Raw genomic sequence first — 18,421 nt, forward strand, 5'->3', positions numbered from 1 at the left:
GAGGAAGCGGGCTGATTTGGAAGTGTATGACTACCGCCTCTATCAGACCACCACAACTTGCTAAGTTTTAAGTAACAGCAAAGCAAAACAATTAGCCCACAAGCCATCTTTGGTTAACATCTAGTGATGGTGGATGGAAGATGATGAACAGAACTGCTGTTACAATTTTTCTGCAAGTTTATGTTTGTTTAACTTGTGTTTTAATTTTACATTTAGTTGAGTTTTCCTGCGCGTACAGAAACACTGTCACACAAAGTCCGGTAACTTTTAATGCCTCAACTCACCTGAGTCTTATCTCTTCTGCCTGCTGCTCATTTTGTGTGAATGACCTCAGCCCCGCCCTCAGTCCAAATCATTTTTCACAAGTGAGGTGGTTGCACTGTTGCGCTCTGCTGCAGATGAGGTTGGATGACATTGTATAACCTTGTTTGTTTGAAGGATACCAAACCCTTAATCTATCAATCACTTCACCAAAAAAGTGAAATTCTTCCCTTTGTGCTTTGATACAGACAATCTTCAACTTTAGAGCCAGAGAAATGGCAAAACTAACTTCATCAGTGGCTTCACATCCAGCCCAGGTGCCAACAGCAGATCACCTCTAAGCGCACCAAGAGCCACAACTCTGCACAACAAACCAATACATTTGAGCGCAGCACTTGCCTTGATGACAGAAGCTCTGATGGGCCAAGTGCTGATGATGGAGCTGACTCCTTTTCTCTTTTACCCCCCCATTCACTCTCTTTTTCCATCTTCTACATCGGCCCAATCAGGCTAATGAGGCTCGCACTTCCTCCATCCCTTCCTGCGCGCTAAAGTGGCGATTGATTGGAGGGGTGGGAAAGCTTTTAACAAGGGAGGGGTGAAGAGAAATAATTAGCACAAATGAGCTTTTCTGCAAACTCCTTCATTTTGGCTTTTCTTTTTCTGTTTATTTACTGACCTGGACAACATTAGGGATTAACTCTCCAAGGGTATGTTAACTTCTCAATGTCAAGATGTAAATCAATCTGAAGCTGTAAACTGAGGCCTGTTTGTCTAGTGCAAATGTTTCGCTCCTCTCAGATCACAGCCCTGCAATGATGTTTAAATGGAAGCGAGAGAAGGAGAGGGAAAGAGGAAGGGAGGACTAAACTCTGGAGACACACAAACCAGCAGTGGAGCTTTTCTTCCATCTTCCCACTCAAAATGAGACAAACTAGACATCAGAGCATCCCACTGAAACTCAGGGCACTCAACCTTGAAAGCTCAAATTTTTTAGTACACAGAGAGCATTAATGTCGCTGCCCAAATGACCAGTAAAGTGGTCTTTCTGACAGTTGTACCGTAATTAACTCGGACAGATCTGGACTGGAAAAACTAGAGCAGCAGCACTGTCTAAATTCACGCTACAGTCAATTCACAGAGCTACTGCAGCCTCTTAACTTCGCCCATGGCAAAGACACAAATACGAGAGGACAGAGTGGACATAACCCCAAGACTTCACTGCTGTGATGAAAAATTTTAGATACAAGCATCGAGATTTAAGCTAGTAAGAAATGAGGGTCAGCAGCGTGCATGTAAGCAAACCTTTTAAAAGTAAAGACAGTAGGAAAAAAGAGTGCAAATCTACAGCTGAACATAAAACAAAACGTCAGTCACACAGAGTTTAAAAGCTACTTTCAAACTGAATCTGAAGTAGACTTTGATTTCTCACAGCGGTGTGGCTCAGATCATTTAAAGCCTTAAAGATATGAAATATGCCTACAGCCTTTCATTTATATTACCATCAAATACAAGCCACTTCAAGAGGGCGTGGAGGAGCAATTTTCTATTCATTTGATATGTATTTTTAAATCATCAGGAGGATTTATAGAAAATCCTCTAAACAAATACAGAGAGAAATTGCTGTGGCTTAAATATCAGCTCTCTCCAGAAGTAATATTACTGTACAGGGACCCCTGTAATTATACCACGGTGGCAGGCCACTCAACTAACACAAAAGATTGAAATTTAATTTTAAATTTCACACTAATAACACTATAAATAAACGTTTCCACACATGGAGCTTCACTAAAGTCTTGTCTTCACCTTCAGCAGAAAGACATATATTAAAGAATACTTAGAATTCACACTTAAGCTGTTTACATATTAAATCCAGAAATTCAAAAGGTTCGTGTTAATCACGTTTGTGACTATGAATTAAAAATGACACCAATTGGTTCTGCACTAGTGCTTAAATTCATCCTAAAGCATTTATAGGTGTCAAAATGTTGTTGAATGAATGACATGATTTCAATTAAAGGCTGGGCATGTACACATATGTAATTAATTTTTCTACTAACCAATTCTGACAATCAATTAATCAAATACCTGATATGCAACCACAAATATTTAAATGGGATGTCACATGAAGTTTCTTTGTCATGATATCAAAGTGAATATCGATTATAAACTATATAGATAAAACAATCAGGATCGATCGATGCCTAATGTTTCTTTATTTCCCCCACTGCCTGTTTCTGTGTTACTACACTCATTTCCCCACTTTTCCCATCTTTCTTTAGATACCTGATCTTTACCTGGCCTTCATCGCCCTATAAGCTCATTCTATTATATAAAGGTCACATAGGAAATCTATTGCGTGCGATTATCCTGTTTTCCACCTGCTTGTTGTGAACATTTGCTGGCCTTTTTGGAGCTTGGTGCCTGCCTAGACTCTTGCTTCATTTGCCTGCTTTGACCAGTGGTGAGCAATGGGCATATACTTAAGCGCTGAATTCTGCTTTTGTTTTATTTTTTTAATAAAATATTGCACTTTTCTTACTGCAGGACTCCAGCAGTAGTTGTCATACAGTGTTAATTGTACCAAGCTGTTGTGTTGAATAGGCTGAAAATAAATGCTAATTGCACGTAACAGTCAAGACTAATTAACTATGTATAAAATAGTTAGATCTAGACTTGAGACTGTGTGTGGGTTCTCCACCACCTGCAGTATTGATGTGCCCAGCGGAAAGTTCACATCAGCAGGAGAGAAGTGGATAATGCAACAGTCTGTTTGACAGACTTTAAATTACATTCGCTGCCTGTATTACTATACAATCATAAACCCTGCTGTTCTGGGTGAGTGATAGTATATTGTGCTTTGTCCATTGCCACAAAGCCACTGTTCTTATAACGAACTGAGTTACGCAATATTTAGGGACTCAGGTCAGAACCAAAATTACTTAATCAGTACATAAAGTGTTTCTGCCTCTGGTTCGTACTCCAGTTCACCGCAAATATGACCATCATCTCTGAGAATGTGTGATGGTCATTAAAGCTACAATAAGCAGCTTAAGTTCAAAATCAATTCACACTGTAGCCGCCCGGCCCATCTCCTCTCTTCTCCGCTATACTTTGCAAAGCCCTGCAGGTATTATTCCTTATCAAATTACAATAAATATGATGCTGCAAAACTTAAAGACTGGGTACGATAAAATCACTGATTTGGTTCTAAACACACTTAATATGTTAAAATAAATAGCTGGAAACGTGACTTCAGCTGCTAAACATCATGGCTCAACAGAAGCGACAAGCCTGGAGTATATATGTAAGAGAGCAGGATAGAGATGGCTGGAGACATTTTAGATAGCATAGACTACAGCTGCACTAAAGACTAAAAACTTCATAAGAGAGTGTTGGAGAGTTTTATGAATGTGTATGAAGCCATGTTACAACATTAAATACCCGTTCTGCCACTCTTGCGGCTTCACTGGACTCACCCAGACCAGAGAGAACTGCTTATTTTATCATGATTTTGAAACCTCAATTTATACAGTCGCGGACTTATTTAATGATTAAAATTTGGCTGAGTGGTTAATTCCCACATTTTCCTGTAACAAACTCAGAAAATATATGTATTACTGCTTTGCCCAGACTTTAATAATCAAGAAGAAATCACTGTGGTTCTCTGATTTGTTAGAAGAGGGGGTCCTCACGAAACCTTCTGGCAGTGCTGTTCTTAGTCAAACTTTATGTGAGGCATCAACAAAATCTCTCAATATGAAGATGGGTTTTAGATCACATCTATTTAAAAAAAATCTAAAAACAAATAGTAATGAATTATTCAACAAAGCATTCTGCAGATTAATCTGCAGTCTTATCATAAGCCAATTAAAATATTATGAATATGATAACAATCCCACACCACAGAAAAACACAGTGAAAATATTGTGCTCAGTAAATAGTACTTTTTAGAACCTGTGTAATCTTTGCAGTATTTTTATGGTACAACACATACTACAACGCCCTGTCTTTGTCCTGCCTATCATTACTCCTACTTACTGCTGAATTTATTGATTAAAATCCATATCTACTATCACGATCAAATCTACTCAGATTTTTTCTCATACGTTGTGTGAACTCAAAATAAATAAATAACTGGTTAACGTCTCTATTTTGCACACTGTTCTTTATACTGATTGATTCCTAGTTCTGGGGTTGGTGAAATGGAGAGGTGGTCATGGCAGGACAAAGTTTTGACAGCATATCATATTTACTCTGAAATTGAATCAGCATCAGCAATGCCAATTTGCCTCTGTAAGTGCTTGTGTGTACAGAGAGTTGACGGGCATATTGTGAGAACGTGTCCATTAGCACTGCTTCACAAAACACAAAGTCAGCGCAGTGGGGATACTGCTATAGGAACTAGAGCTAAGGAAGTGCAGTTACTACATCAGGGAGAAACAGTTCATGAGTGATCTGTAACTGTTCTGCCTCATAACAGCAGCATAGGAGCATAAGATCTTGAGAAAACAATACAACTCTAGTTTAATTAACTATAACAGAAGTGCAAAGGTCTGCTGAGAGGAGGAGGAAGGATTTTTATCTCATTTTAATTTAAACACCGTTAAACTAAACACACATAAACATACACAAGCCCATTTTACTGTATCTGTTTCGAGGCTTCCTTAAAACACACACACGTAAAATATTCATCTGTGATAGCAAACTTGACATTTTGCATCTTGTAATATCAGCCTGTCCTAAGAGGAGCTGACAAGAGCTCTAGGGTAGATGTATGGTAAGTGCAGCAAAGGGAGAGATAGAAAGCACACACTGTTGGGCCTGTGGGACCTCAGCAGCATGAGCGGTCTCTGCTCTGGGCTTTCCATCACCTCCTCAGAACCCTGTTACTACCAGGGAGGCTGGGTGGATCACAACAACTTGCCTCCCCTGATTAAAACCTAAGTGACTTGACGACAAAGTGGCAGTCATCTGAAACACAGCTTTGGAAAAAAAAAAGCCCTACAGTCAACCATAACTTGATTATCCTCTATTAACGGCTACATAATTGGCATCCTCAAAACTATCAACAGCTTTAGCAGGAAAGACTGGAACAGATACAAAGGTGTTGAAGGTGAAAAAAAAATCACTTAATCCTTGGCCTGCTGCTGGAAAATCCTAGTATTTAAACATGTAAAGATTCCCACTGTAAGTCCTCTATTATTCAGTCAAATGAAAAAATGCCATTCAGGTGAAGTCTGAAACATTTGCAGCATTTTAGAACAAGTCAGGCCTATACACAACGGAGCAGCGTGGCGAAAGCAAGGATGTCTGCCAGGCTGATTTTGGCGCTGAGCACAGCGCTAAAGCCCATTTACAAAGTCAGCTAAGAGTCAGCGAAGTCTTGCAGAAGTAGTGTGACAATGTAGGACTGCAGGGTAACACTCATGTAAGGTGATCTATCTGCAGAGTAAAGGTTTCACCTGTTTTATCCTCTTAAAATGACCCAACGAGAACACTGAGCGCATCAGCATCACCTTTCTCCCCCAGCTGTTCTACTCAGGGTCCCACTGAGTCCACTTATCCCTTCCCAACACCCCAGTTCCTTCATCCTCTATAAACCCAAAGCTAAACAACCTGCATCACTTCAGCCATCGGTCATCATCCACTAAGAATTTTTCTGGAATCAATAAAAGATGCTCCTAGGCTGGGATGAATTTATATTGCATCCAATGGAAGGATCTAAGTTCAAAAAGCACAGATGTTCAATTATTAATGACTAAGCATCAACCACCATATAGTGCATTGTAATAATGAAAAATTAAGGTGATATTGCAAGACTTTACTGATTCAGAGTTCAATTCAAGGCCACTTGCGTATTTTTAAAAGTAAAAGCATTTACTTTGTGACTCTTTACATTTTCAAAATTCACTTCAATTCAAAAAATGTTATTAATCCCAGAGGGAAACTGTTCACACAAAATGAGACCATGACAAAGCTGTGATCGCCATAATAGGGTTCCCCACAGAGATTTGCTGCCTCACATAAAATAAGGACCATATTTACATCATTACTGTATTGATTTATCTGCTGGAAACTGTCTTTATTAATCACTGAGTCATTTAGTCTACAAAAGCCCATGCAGACTTCCTTAAATGTAATTCTTATTGGTTTAATTACTTAATCTCTGAGAAAATTTGTAAATCCTCACCAGAGAATATTTGGCACCTTTGTTTTACAAGTGACAGAAACAATTACATAATTATCAAAATAATTATCTGTCAGTTGACACAGCTCGTCAATTGAAAGCCTTAGTTTTTTTATTGTTTTGTTTTTTTGGAGAAATAAATCATGAACCTTGGAAGATGTACTATTTCACACAGCAGGCAAGAAGAACATAAGAATAATTAGGAGCTGAGACAATTACAGTTAATTTATTAGTTGGTTGGAAGATATGTAACTGATTAGAGTAATTACTTAATAATCACTTATTTGTTGAAGTGTTTTTTCTTGACAAATGACAGCTCTTTGCTTGTTTCGGCTTCTCCAATGAGGGGATTTGCTACTTTAATAGTTTGAGTTGTATTATATTAAGACCAGTGTGTAATAATAAATGTGTTTCCTCTCTAACACATAATACTGAATTGTCTTATGACGGATTTATACTACTTGACTTACATCTGACTTTAAACTGAATATGCTCCTTACATCCAACCACACAACCAAACTTCAACATCAGTATTATTATACTGATGAATCAGGCTTCACTCAGAATCTTTTTCCATTCTGCCATTAGTCATAACCAGCTTGTTTGTGCAATTTTCAGACTTCTCAGAAGAAATGTTTGCCCTCCTGACCCACCATTTTCCTTTTTTAAATATCTGCGTCACAGTGATGCCAGGGCGATGGTAACATGCTGCTATTTCCACGTGATGACCTTCACCTGCCTCGTGGCTTTCTGACATTTTTCTCCTCCTGGTCCATCAACTTGCAGCACCTTCTATCTCCTCATCTCTCCATCTATGTTTTCTTTCTAGGTTTCTTATCTGTGATGAAGTTACAGTATAGTACAGACTCCCTCTCTCGCTTTCTTCCTGGTTGTCACCTGCAGGCCAGGAAAACTATTGGCTCTAATCTTGTATCTCTCAGCTGTTACCACAGTGAGTGGGTTTCCAGCGCCAACCAAAGGCTTTATCTCTGACCTGCAGCGAAAAACCTGGGAGACCCTATCTCATGCACACACATGCACAATAGGACACCTGCACACAAAATACACAGAAACATATACCACTCATGCACCACCCCGCCAGGCATGATACTGCACACATACACACACTCATGAAGTTTATGTATTTGTTTCTAGCACAAGCAGGTGCAGCTGTGCACAGGTGTACACACACACACACACACATGCATAGAAACTTATCAATATATATAAACTCACAAAAAGGGGTGACACACACATAGTTCTTTATAAATGCACACACGCTCTCCTACAGACTCTGCAAGCAGAAATTGTGACGATGACAAGTGGCTTAGCTCTAAAGACTTGAGATAGAACCAGAATATTCTTTATCATTTGACGGTGCACGGCTTAATTTTAGGGACAGTTTTTTATAGTCTAGCCTGAAAGATTTATCAGCCAACTTCTTCTGCTGCATTTACTTTGACACACACAGAGTTAGCTCTGTTGAAAAAAAGGAAATTACACAAAAATACTGAGAGAACTTATCAGTCCAGTTTTTAAATCTTTTATAATTAAATTTCAATTCTATACGGAGAAAAAGGTAGGTCAAAATAAATGGCATTTAACGTCAAACACGATAAACACTACAGTGGTGGAAAGTAAGTGCTGGAATGGAAATAAGGAATAAAACTTTAGCGAGTGAAAATGCAGCTCCAGTAGAGCTAAGCAAATTTGCATTTAATCAATTTGAAAAAAGGTTTTAATGCAAAGTTAGTTGCTGAGACGTTGTATCCACACACACACACACACACACACACACACACACACACACACACACACACACACACACACACACACACACACACTCCAAGAACTCATCACTCCAACGACATTTCATAGTGCAATCCATCTTAATCAGCTAGCCCATCAGAGACAATATATCCTCCCCTCCATCTCTCCTTCGGACGGAGTGATTGAGGGGTGTAAAGAGGAGGGTGTTTCTGCCCGCCGTCTCCTCCGCCCTCCCACCCCCCCACTCCTCACCAGGACGGCTCTTAAGTGCTTGTGGGTTTTTATGTTTGTAGTGTTTTATAGGAGTGGGCAGAAGCCAGGGGCTGTAAAAGTGTGGAAGGAAGGAGGGAGGAGGGAGGAAGAGGTGGAGAAGAGGAGGAGAGAAATGAGAGAGAATTACTGTAAATCCAATCTTTATTGAGAGCGACACAAACGACGAATAGTACCCGCCCAGCCTCCCTGCAACGCCCCTGCCTACCTGATCAACGAGTGCCGACTAAGGAAAGAAGAGACAGAACAAAGGAAGGGAGGATGGAGCAGGATATAAGTCAGCTTCTACCTGTTACTTCACATTTCCACAACAGGATCTGTATCTGTATTTTCGTTTTTTCCCCTAATCAAAACATTTGTGGGTTCCTGTATGGTTAAACGTGTACGTCGGAGTATATGCAGTCAATTGCTCACCACCAGCCAGGTCTGGAAGCCCCCCTCCCTACCTTCCTACCAGTCTACCAGTATAGCATATAATTGGCCACAGTTGGCTTCAATTGAATGTTTGCTGCCTTAGGGGCTAAATGATGCTTCAAGGCCTTTCAGAACAGCCAGGAAAAATCTGCAACACTCCTCTCCACATGTCAAAAACCACAGGTGCTGGTTTCGCTGCTCTTGAATGCTGAAGATTTGCAGTTAGGTCTGGAGAACTAGTTTAACCATTTCTTTTATAAATGTTTTATTACCCCTTAGTGTTTGTTATCGGCTCTCTTTTGTTTAAACTTCATTTCTCTTTAACTGCGACTTGAATCACTCAAAGCATCTTAGTCAATCTCATCGTCACTGAGTGAAAGGTCAGTCGCTTAGTCAACAAAATGACCACAGAGACAGGGTGCTGGCCAGCCAATCAGTCAGTCAGAAAAGGATGATCAGACTCTGCTGCCCAAAACTCCTTTCTGGGTACCCTGTACCTGCTTGTTGCCATGGCAATGCAGTCTGAGATTTAAATACTAGCCTGTGTCCTCTCCCTGCCTCCCTTTTATCTTCTCCTTTTCACTCCTCCAGACTCTCCTTTCACTCTTTGTCAGTCGGTGTGCTGACTCTCTCTCACGCTCTGTCTCTCAGTCATGTTTCCTCTGGCGCTGTTGTGTTTTTCACTCTCCCTCCCTCACCTTGCCTCGTCCTCTCTCCTAAATGACACTTACTAGCTGTTTCCTCTTGTTAATTCCATGCTACTTTGCATTGTGCAACTCTGTAAAAGCTCTTGTAAAACACACACACCGTAACACAAAGTCGCCTCTAAAGCCACACGCAGACAAATTACAACTACCTGTTGTATATACACACATAATTACTTAAGCATTTGTAGACATTTGCATGCATGAATGAATGCACAAGCAGCAATGCCATTAAATTAGAGTCAACAATCCACATATTCAGTGGATGTTGGCACAGAGTACACCTGCTGACAGTCAACTGCCAATGAAAATCTATCATTTTCTGCGAAAGCCTCATCATCAAGCATCATTTAGGTGTGCTGGCTTGCTTCAGTCTCCCCTGATACAGTGTCTGTGCCAAGACACCGATTAAATTTCCCCCAAATGCCCAGAGAGCCTTGTGGGAAAAGGTCTTCAGTGAGTAAACTGGTTTCTGGCTCCATCTAATGGACAACAGAAAAATTAAAACTACTTGTAGCTGCAGCAGCAACTTGAGTCATTTGAAAAAATTAGGTCCTATTTGACTGGTCAGTATTATAATGCTTTAGCTGTGCTGTAATAATATCTGAGCATAAATATAAAGTAAGTAAGTACACTTGACATTTCTGCTTTTATTGACCTCAGAAGAAATACAAATTTTAATTTCTTTCACTCAAATGATTATTTCACTTCTGCAGTTGGCAGAAAATGATTCAACAACAACTTTGACCGTTTTTACAGTTGCTTAATCAAACAAAACAAAACAAACAAAAACTCACGGAGCTCCAGCTTCTCAAAAAATTCTGGTCATTTGACACTCGTCCATTTGAAAGCATTTTTATTGATTAATCTTGGAGTCATATTATATCCTTGCCTCTCTTTTGAACACCACATTAAAGATATCACTAAGATTGCCTTCTTTCACCTACGGTTTTAGCTTCCCTCCACTGGCTCCCTATCAAAGTCCAATCAGATTATAAAGTGCTTCTGATGACATATAAAGTCTTAAATGGAAGTGCCCTTTCTGTTCTTTTCTGTCCCCAGAGTTAAAAAGAAGTCTGCAGACTGCAGGGCCTTTTCCTACGGTGTCTCAGTACTTTGGAATAAGCTACCTGCTGACATGAGACAGTCCCACTCTGTAGAGGTTTAAATCAAAACTGAAAAGACATTTAAAAGCCTTAACATTCAATTAGTGGCAGGGATTCATACGTGCTACCAGTACTACTTGATTGGTGGGTGGGTTTCAGTCTCAGTGACCTATTTAACCCACTATTACAGTGTAGCCCATATAGTCCTGCTGATGAGGTCACACCCAGTGCTTGCTCAAGGGGGATTGTTGGGTTCTCTCTATGAGTTTATATCGCTCATTTCTTATTTTATGAAATGCCTTGAGATAACTCTGTTATGATTTGGTGCTATATAAATAAACTTACATTTAATTGAAATTTGTTGACAGTCTTGTCAGTTGTGAGACTTCATACAAACACTAGCACTGTGTTTGGCCAAGTTTCCAAGGAGCCAATAAGCAAAATCTCTGATTCTTCTTCTGTTCTCTTATTTGTTCGTACAGTAGTTTTAAGAAGACTTCAGTTTGTTGGTAGCCGTATGAAAGTCTATGGCAGTTCCTCCCACACACAGAGAAAACACAGCACAAAGCCCACTCACAGGTGGTTTGTGCTAAATTTATGTACAGTATATGCACATGTATGCACAAATGGACTGGAGGCTGTGCTGAGTTTAGCGCCAAGCTTTTAAATCCATAATCCTTTCTCATATTTCCAACTGGTTGCCTTTGTTCTTTAAATTGTTCTTGTGCGTGAGTATTTTTTCCCTGCTGTGGACTATTGTTTTACTTGCAAATACATGAAATTTAATTATGTTTTGTGTTATTTTTTATTTTTTTATCATAACAGATCACTATTGACCATGTAGGATGGCAACCCACACACTGATCGAACTATAAGTGAACACACACACACTCACCTGCATTAACAATAGCATCTATCTCCAGTGTGGTGATGTCTCCATTGTAGATTGAAATCTTCTGGTCCAACTTTTCATTCCTCTGGTAGAGAGTTGGCTCAGAACCACCTGATAATGAGACAAACAAGCGGTATGCTCACTTTTCCTAAATGTGTTGATTTGTCTGCATCATACAAGATTTTGCAAAAAAGATGTTTCAAACTGTTTGTATGTTGCTCGTCATTTCAAAAATGTGTTTGTTTTCTGAATCTTTGTTTTCTGAATAAATATATATATATATATATAGCTCTAGTGAATGTACTTCTTTGTATCCAATAAATTGTCTCCACCACCACTACCACTCAGTCCTGAATGAACTTGACAGTGACTCTGATTGATGTTGAATGTCTGACCTGCAGTGGGAGTCCATGCTGGAATTTCACTCAGTTGCACGAACTTGGGAGACTTGTAGTAATGACGTCTTTTCTCCACCGATAGATTCAGTAAGAAGTCTGAGAGAGATGATCGAAAAAAGAGAGCAGACAGTAAATAATGTTATAACTTATTCATGTTACAGTACATAGAAACATGATACATTTGGCGTATGAGAGAAAAGATAATTAAGGAGCATTACAACAAAATACCTCAATTTCTCCAAGGAATTTAGTAGTGTAGTTAATTTCTGATTTACAGTAAGATACGATTATTGAGTAAATAAATTAAGCAAATAAACTGAATATTTACTAGTCACAGCTTTTAAAATGTAATAATTAGCTCTTATTGTACAATACCAAAAAACTAAAATATATTTAAGATATTTCAAAACGTTCCTTTAGCTTGTGGTTGCATTTCAATTTTTAAGCATACCTAGATTTGTATTTGAAATGTTGATCATTTAGACTCTTCTACTGGTCCACATTGTGTTAAAACTGTGTATACATGTGGGTCTAGAGTGTACTAGCTCTACTTTAATATTAAATATGACTAATTTTACCATTTTGGGTTAATATGTTCAGGCTGATCGACTCATTTGATGTGATATATTGTTGTAAAAGTGCACAGTTAGTCTTGTGTGTACTGACAGGACACTGGGCCACGGTCACAGCTGGACAGGTGTTTTGGACATGTGACAGGATCCAGCAGTGAACAGCTGTTTCCTTAGACCATCTTTATCTTCCCGGGTTTGGTTAAACATGCTCACCCTTCGTCTCTTTCCAGTTCCCCTTGGCGGAGTTCAGGTTAACTTCGTGGGCCATGGCGGCCAGTGTCCCGGTGTGGAGGGACTGGACCACAGCGACTGTGCTCACTCCCAGGGCGGCACCGAGGGCGACTTTGCCGAGCCACCCTCTCCTCCCCCACTTCCCTTGGCTGGACTTCCGAAGTGCTGCTGCTGCTGCTGCTGCGGAAAACTTCTCAGCTCGGCGGGCTACGGTAACATGGCCGCGGTCAGGACTTGTTGCTGGCTTCGCTCCCAGCTGGGGGCTCCCAGGAGTCAGATGCTTGAACTTGACACCGGCCGCCTGGAAGTCAGCCCGGACACGGGGCAGGGGGGCGGCGGTGCGCGGGAGGACTTTGAAATATGAAAATAGAGCCGATGTTTGCAGCGCCATGCCTGAGTGTGACCCAGTGGGGGTTAGGGTTCGTGTCAGCACAGTTATCCGCGGGGTTAGGTTTCGTTTTCGATCCGATCACACGCCCTCTCACGGTGCGCGTCAACCTGTCAGCGCTCATGTGCCATTTTTGTTTTGGACGCTAACGCGTGGAATGTACCATGTCCAATGGTTGCTCGATTATTACCCACATCAACAAGCGGCACAATTGTGTCTAATAAACATGGTTCGTTCATGGTTGAATTTATTTATTTCAGTATAATCACCAATGTAAAGGACGTGATATAACACGACCCGATCTGCTCTACTTTCACTTTTCAACCCCACTCACTCAACATGGTTTGAACCGAAGGCAACGACCACTTAGCAGACGTACGCCCCCTTCAAGGCTGTCGGACATTTAATAGTGGGGGCGCACTGAACCACCATTAATGGACTGAACTCCAATAATACACAATTGTTATAGTTGTAATAAATATGATTGTTGTAATATGCACTGTTTGATTTAGGTGCGAGTCGTAAAGACAGTTACATTTTACTCCTAGTACATTTAATGATTTTTCCTCGATAGTAAACACATCCGGAGCCATATTTAATGCCATCACACATTCGACAAAAAGTACCTTATATGCAACGTTACTGCGAACTAGTTGAATTCACATTCCCATAATTTTTGTTAAAAGATAACAATTGCACATTTCACCCTCACACTTTTGACAGCAGTTACCACACAAACAAGCTCACCTGAAGGCAACATTTTATGTGTCCTCGATATCGCCCCCTAGCGATACATAAAAAATACGTTTTATCATTATTGTTGTTGGTGTTGTTGTAATGTTAAATATTTAAACTTACAGCAACTTAAAATGAAATTATTTTTCTTATTTATTACAGTTCTTGACTTTCTCAACTAAACGTTTACATCTTTATTTGTATTTTTTGTTCTGAATGAGACACTTCAGTAAAAGCATTTAAAACAGCTTCAAAATTTAGGGTCCACCCAAATTCTGATAAAACTCAATTCAACATAAAACAGGTTTAGGATTAAAATCACTTGTGTGCTTGTAATTCTCAAGAAAATGATGGAGAGCAAAAGCTGTTGTCCATCCATTTGATATTTCATATCTCATCTTACACATATAGTATTCTTATTGCACATGCACACACACACACACATTGCCTAATCTGCATCACTCACACTGCCTGTCAGTCAAAACTTCTGCCCTTTTCACATTTCCGCCTGGCGGAAATTGACAAAAAAGGAACAAGCCTGTCTTGACAGAAGTGACACTAGCAGCATTATAGACATAGCTACATAGACCACAAACCACCCAACCTGAGACAGACACAACTGCTGCACAAAATCTTCACAGAAACGTCTGGAAAACATCTTCAGAGATCTAAGAGAGGCACAGAAGACCCCCACTTTCCATTTCTCAAAACCTTGACGGAGGAGACTGACGGTATTGTCTTTCGAAGTGTACATGTGTCAAAGCGTATGTGTGTGACAGTGCGAGATAAAGTAAGAAAGAGTCAGGACTGGCTGTGTATGTGTGAGCATTCTGTGTTAAAAAATTGAGGTTGGCAATTTTTACTAGGTCATATTACTCTAATATAGTCTAATGCATGAAGTGAACAGATCCAAATCAGAACAGAACATGCAGCTAAAGGGAGTTTAGATCTCCAAAAAAGGTGAAGAGGGTTGCAGACATGTCCTCTGTCGTCACACTACTGTCTTTGACAATACAGATACATATGATTAGTAAAGTACTATCTACCTACATGTGGCAAAAACACACATTTAAAATTTAAATGTAATATCTTAAGGATTTGGCATACATTCTCATTCACATGTAGTGAGTGACTGTGTTGGAAGTAGCGGAACATTTCACTTTGGGCGAGTCAAAAAAGCGGAAGTGTGCGTCCATGGTGATAGTTCGACTCAGAAACAGGAAGTTTGCTTCATGCTGGACATGTCAGAATAAACTCACCCATACTATTATGCATGTGTAACTCACTATCATGTGATACAGAACCATGCATTGACTGTAGTTGAATTCACATTCTTGAAACTTCATTGGCTGTGTGATTGGCAGTTCATCTATCCTCTCTATGTTAAAAGCAGAATTCAGTATTTTGTTGTTGTAGTATATGCCAAATATCCTTTTACATTTACATTTAGTTATTTGGCAGATGCTTTTATCCAAAGCACCTTACAAATGAGGTACAAAGCAAATATCTTACCTAAACAGTTATGTGCTCTAAAAATTGCTGTTTCAGTTTCATGGGGTATGAGTGCAAGAAGTTTTTTTTGTTTGTTTTTAGTGCAGCGAAAGATTCATGATTGATTTATAAATGCATATTAGTCATTTTAAAGCAGTGACATAAAATAACAGAAACATTGATATAAAATATAATACTTTAGGCAGATAATGTTATAGTATTGTTTTCTGAGGGCATTTTAACAATACATTCATATATTGAAGTGTATAATTTCTCACTTCTGGCTTATATATCTCTAAAATAATAATTGCTATAACACTCAATTTGACCTAATGACACATCAGAAAATTTTTCACACTAGACCTGAATAGATGGTGTTGGCGGTTTGATCACTGTGGTGGAAAAGGAACAAAAAACTAAACTGATTAATTACACATCCTGTTCATCTTCTTCTTGTCCCTGAATGTTTTGTCTGAGCTTGCCCAAAATGAAGACACACAATATATGAATATATATTTGTCACACATGATAGATCATTTACAGAGTATCTGCTGAGCTCCTTTTTATAAAACTCTGACAGTGTTACTTAATCATTTGTGCTATTTTATCTCTCTCTTCATCACTGTCTCTCCTGTTTTCGTCTCCTTTCCTGCTATTTGTCTGCTCTACTCTGTCTCCAACTCTTTCTCCCAGTATGGCGGCGTGGGACCTGTCAGTCATTGTGGAGGACTTGGGGAATGAAACCCCACCTGTCTCCCTCAGCGTGACCTCTGACTTTCACATCGGTGGGGTCATGCTCAAACTGGTGGAAAAGACACGTAAGTTGCTGTCTGTCTGTATGTGTTTTTTTCAGTCAGGTAACTATATATGTATATATATATATATACACACACAGTGTATATAAATAAACACTGACTTTATTGACGGGATCAAATAAAGGGAAGTAATAAAACATAATCAAAATATAATCATAATAACATAATCACATAGCTTTTCATAGTCCACACTTCTTAATGCTTGCTTTTGAGAAAAACAAAATAACATGAGCTGCCCTGAACATAATCAAACACATTGACCCTGACGTGATTTGAACACGCAACCTTCTGATCTGGAGTCAGACGTGCTACCATTGCGCCACAGAGTCTCTGTTGAGTTAAAGCAACTGCTGGAAACTCCCAAAGTGACCATAAGTTTCTGATATGTCAGTAGACAGGAGATTACTATTACATTTGTCTTTTATTTCACATGCAATTTTCGAATTCTGAGGTGATAAAAAGTGGAGATTTATTTACGAGCATGGTGAATGAAGGACAGTATTCACTACTGACATGGTAGTATCCTTGTTTCTGGGACACAGGTTCTACATGAACTGTGCAGAACATAATAAAATCCACTCACGCCAGAGAGTTTAAACACGCAACCTTCTGATCTGGAATCAGACGTGCTGGATTGAGCAAGAGAGTCAGATAAAACAGACAGTTGAACATGCACTTGGTTTGTCTTCAAACAAGTTCTCACCATTGTTCTAGTGACTATGTTAAGCTAACACTTAGCATTGCCACATGCCATGTTCTTCACAGTGTTAACATGAGCTGAACATTATCAAACCCATTGACCCTGACGTGATTTGAACACGCAACCTTCTGATCTGGAGTCAGACGCGCTACCGTTGCGCCACAGAGTCTGTTTTGAGTTCAAAGAAACTGCTGGAAACTCGCAAAGTGATCATTAGTTTCTGATATGTCAGTAGACAGGAGATTACTATTACATTTGTCTTTTATTTCACATGCAATTTTCGAATTCTGAGGTGATAAAAAGTGGAGATTTATTTACGAGCATGGTGAATGAAGGACAGTATTCACTACCGACATGGTAGTATCCTTGTTTCTGGGACACAGGTTCTACATGAACTGTGCAGAACATAATAAAATCCACTTACGCCAGAGAGTTTAAACACACAACCTTCTGATCTGGAATCAGACGTGCTGGATTGAGCAAGAAAGTCAGATAAAACTGACAGTTGAACATGCACTTGGTTTGTCTTCAAACAAGTTCTCACCATTGTTCTAGCTACTATGTTAAGCTAACACTTAGCATTGCCACATGCCACACATCTTCATAGGCCACAATTTATAATTCTTGCTTTCAGGACACAGTGTTAACATGAGCTGAACATAATCAAAGCTATTGACCCTGACGTGATTTGAACACGCAACCTTCTGATCTGGAGTCAGACGCGCTACCGTTTAGATTTATTTACGAGCATGGTGAATGAAGGACAGTATTCACTACTGACATGGTAGTATCCTTGTTTCTAGGACACAGGTTCTACATGAACTGTGCAGAACAAAATAAAATCCACTTACGCCAGAGAGTTTTAAACACACAACCTTCTGATCTGGAATCAGACGTGCTAGATTGAGCAAGAAAGTCAGATAAAACTGACAGTTGAAAATGCACTTGGTTTGTCTTCAAACAAGTTCTCACCATTGTTCTAGTGACTATGTTAAGCTAACACTTAGCATTGCCACATGCCATGTTCCTCATAGGCCACAATTTATAATTCTTGCTTTTGGGACACAGTGTTAACATGAGCTGAACATAATCAAAGCTATTGACCCTGACGTGATTTGAACACGCAACCTTCTGATCTGGAGTCAGACGCGCTACCGTTACGCCACAGAGTCTGTTTTGAGTTCAAAGAAACTGCTGGAAACTCGCAAAGTGATCAGTAGTTTCTGATATGTCAGTAGACAGGAGATTACTATTACATTTGTCTTTTATTTCACATGCAATTTTCGAATTCTGAGGTGATAAAAAGTGGAGATTTTTTTACGAGCATGGTGAATGAAGGACAGTATTCACTACTGACATGGTAGTATCCTTGTTTCTAGGACACAGGTTCTACATGAACTGTGCAGAACATAATAAAATCCACTCACGCCAGAGAGTTTAAACACGCAACCTTCTGATCTGGAATAAGACGTGCTGGATTGAGC

The 18,421-nt window shown here is 39.6% G+C and overlaps 2 protein-coding genes and 2 non-coding genes across 6 annotated transcripts in view; 1 reads left to right on the plus strand and 3 right to left on the minus strand.

Moving 5' to 3' along the window:
- The window catches only part of macrod1 (mono-ADP ribosylhydrolase 1), a 105,418-nt gene extending 92,070 nt beyond the window's left edge, over positions 1–13,348 (minus strand). For 2 of the 3 annotated variants that reach the window (XM_026358070.1, XM_026358071.1), the window contains exons 1-3: positions 12,791–13,344; positions 12,003–12,101; positions 11,611–11,718 (exon numbers count right to left, since the gene is read on the minus strand). In XM_026358070.1, the coding sequence (XP_026213855.1) occupies positions 11,611–11,718; positions 12,003–12,101; positions 12,791–13,199 (616 nt within the window). In that variant the 5' untranslated portion in view covers positions 13,200–13,344. Of the gene's footprint in view, positions 1–11,610; positions 11,719–12,002; positions 12,102–12,790 lie in introns of all 3 variants that reach the window. The other variant, XM_026358069.1, reaches the window with a different exon arrangement.
- Positions 13,349–14,464: 1,116 nt separating this feature from the next.
- fermt3b (fermitin family member 3b) overlaps positions 14,465–18,421 on the plus strand; it is a 40,494-nt gene continuing 36,537 nt past the window's right edge. The window contains exons 1-2 of the mRNA XM_026357399.1: positions 14,465–14,662; positions 16,116–16,240. Coding sequence (XP_026213184.1) covers positions 16,117–16,240 — 124 coding nt within the window. The 5' untranslated portion in view covers positions 14,465–14,662; position 16,116. The remainder of the gene's footprint in view (positions 14,663–16,115; positions 16,241–18,421) is intronic.
- On the minus strand, positions 17,035–17,106 carry trnaw-cca. The gene has a single exon. It is a non-coding gene; the product is annotated as a tRNA-Trp (tRNA).
- On the minus strand, positions 18,038–18,109 carry trnaw-cca. Its single transcript has one exon. It is a non-coding gene; the product is annotated as a tRNA-Trp (tRNA).

Source organism: Anabas testudineus, chromosome 10 (genome assembly GCF_900324465.2).
Source record: "Anabas testudineus chromosome 10, fAnaTes1.2, whole genome shotgun sequence".
NCBI lineage: Eukaryota > Metazoa > Chordata > Actinopteri > Anabantiformes > Anabantidae > Anabas > Anabas testudineus.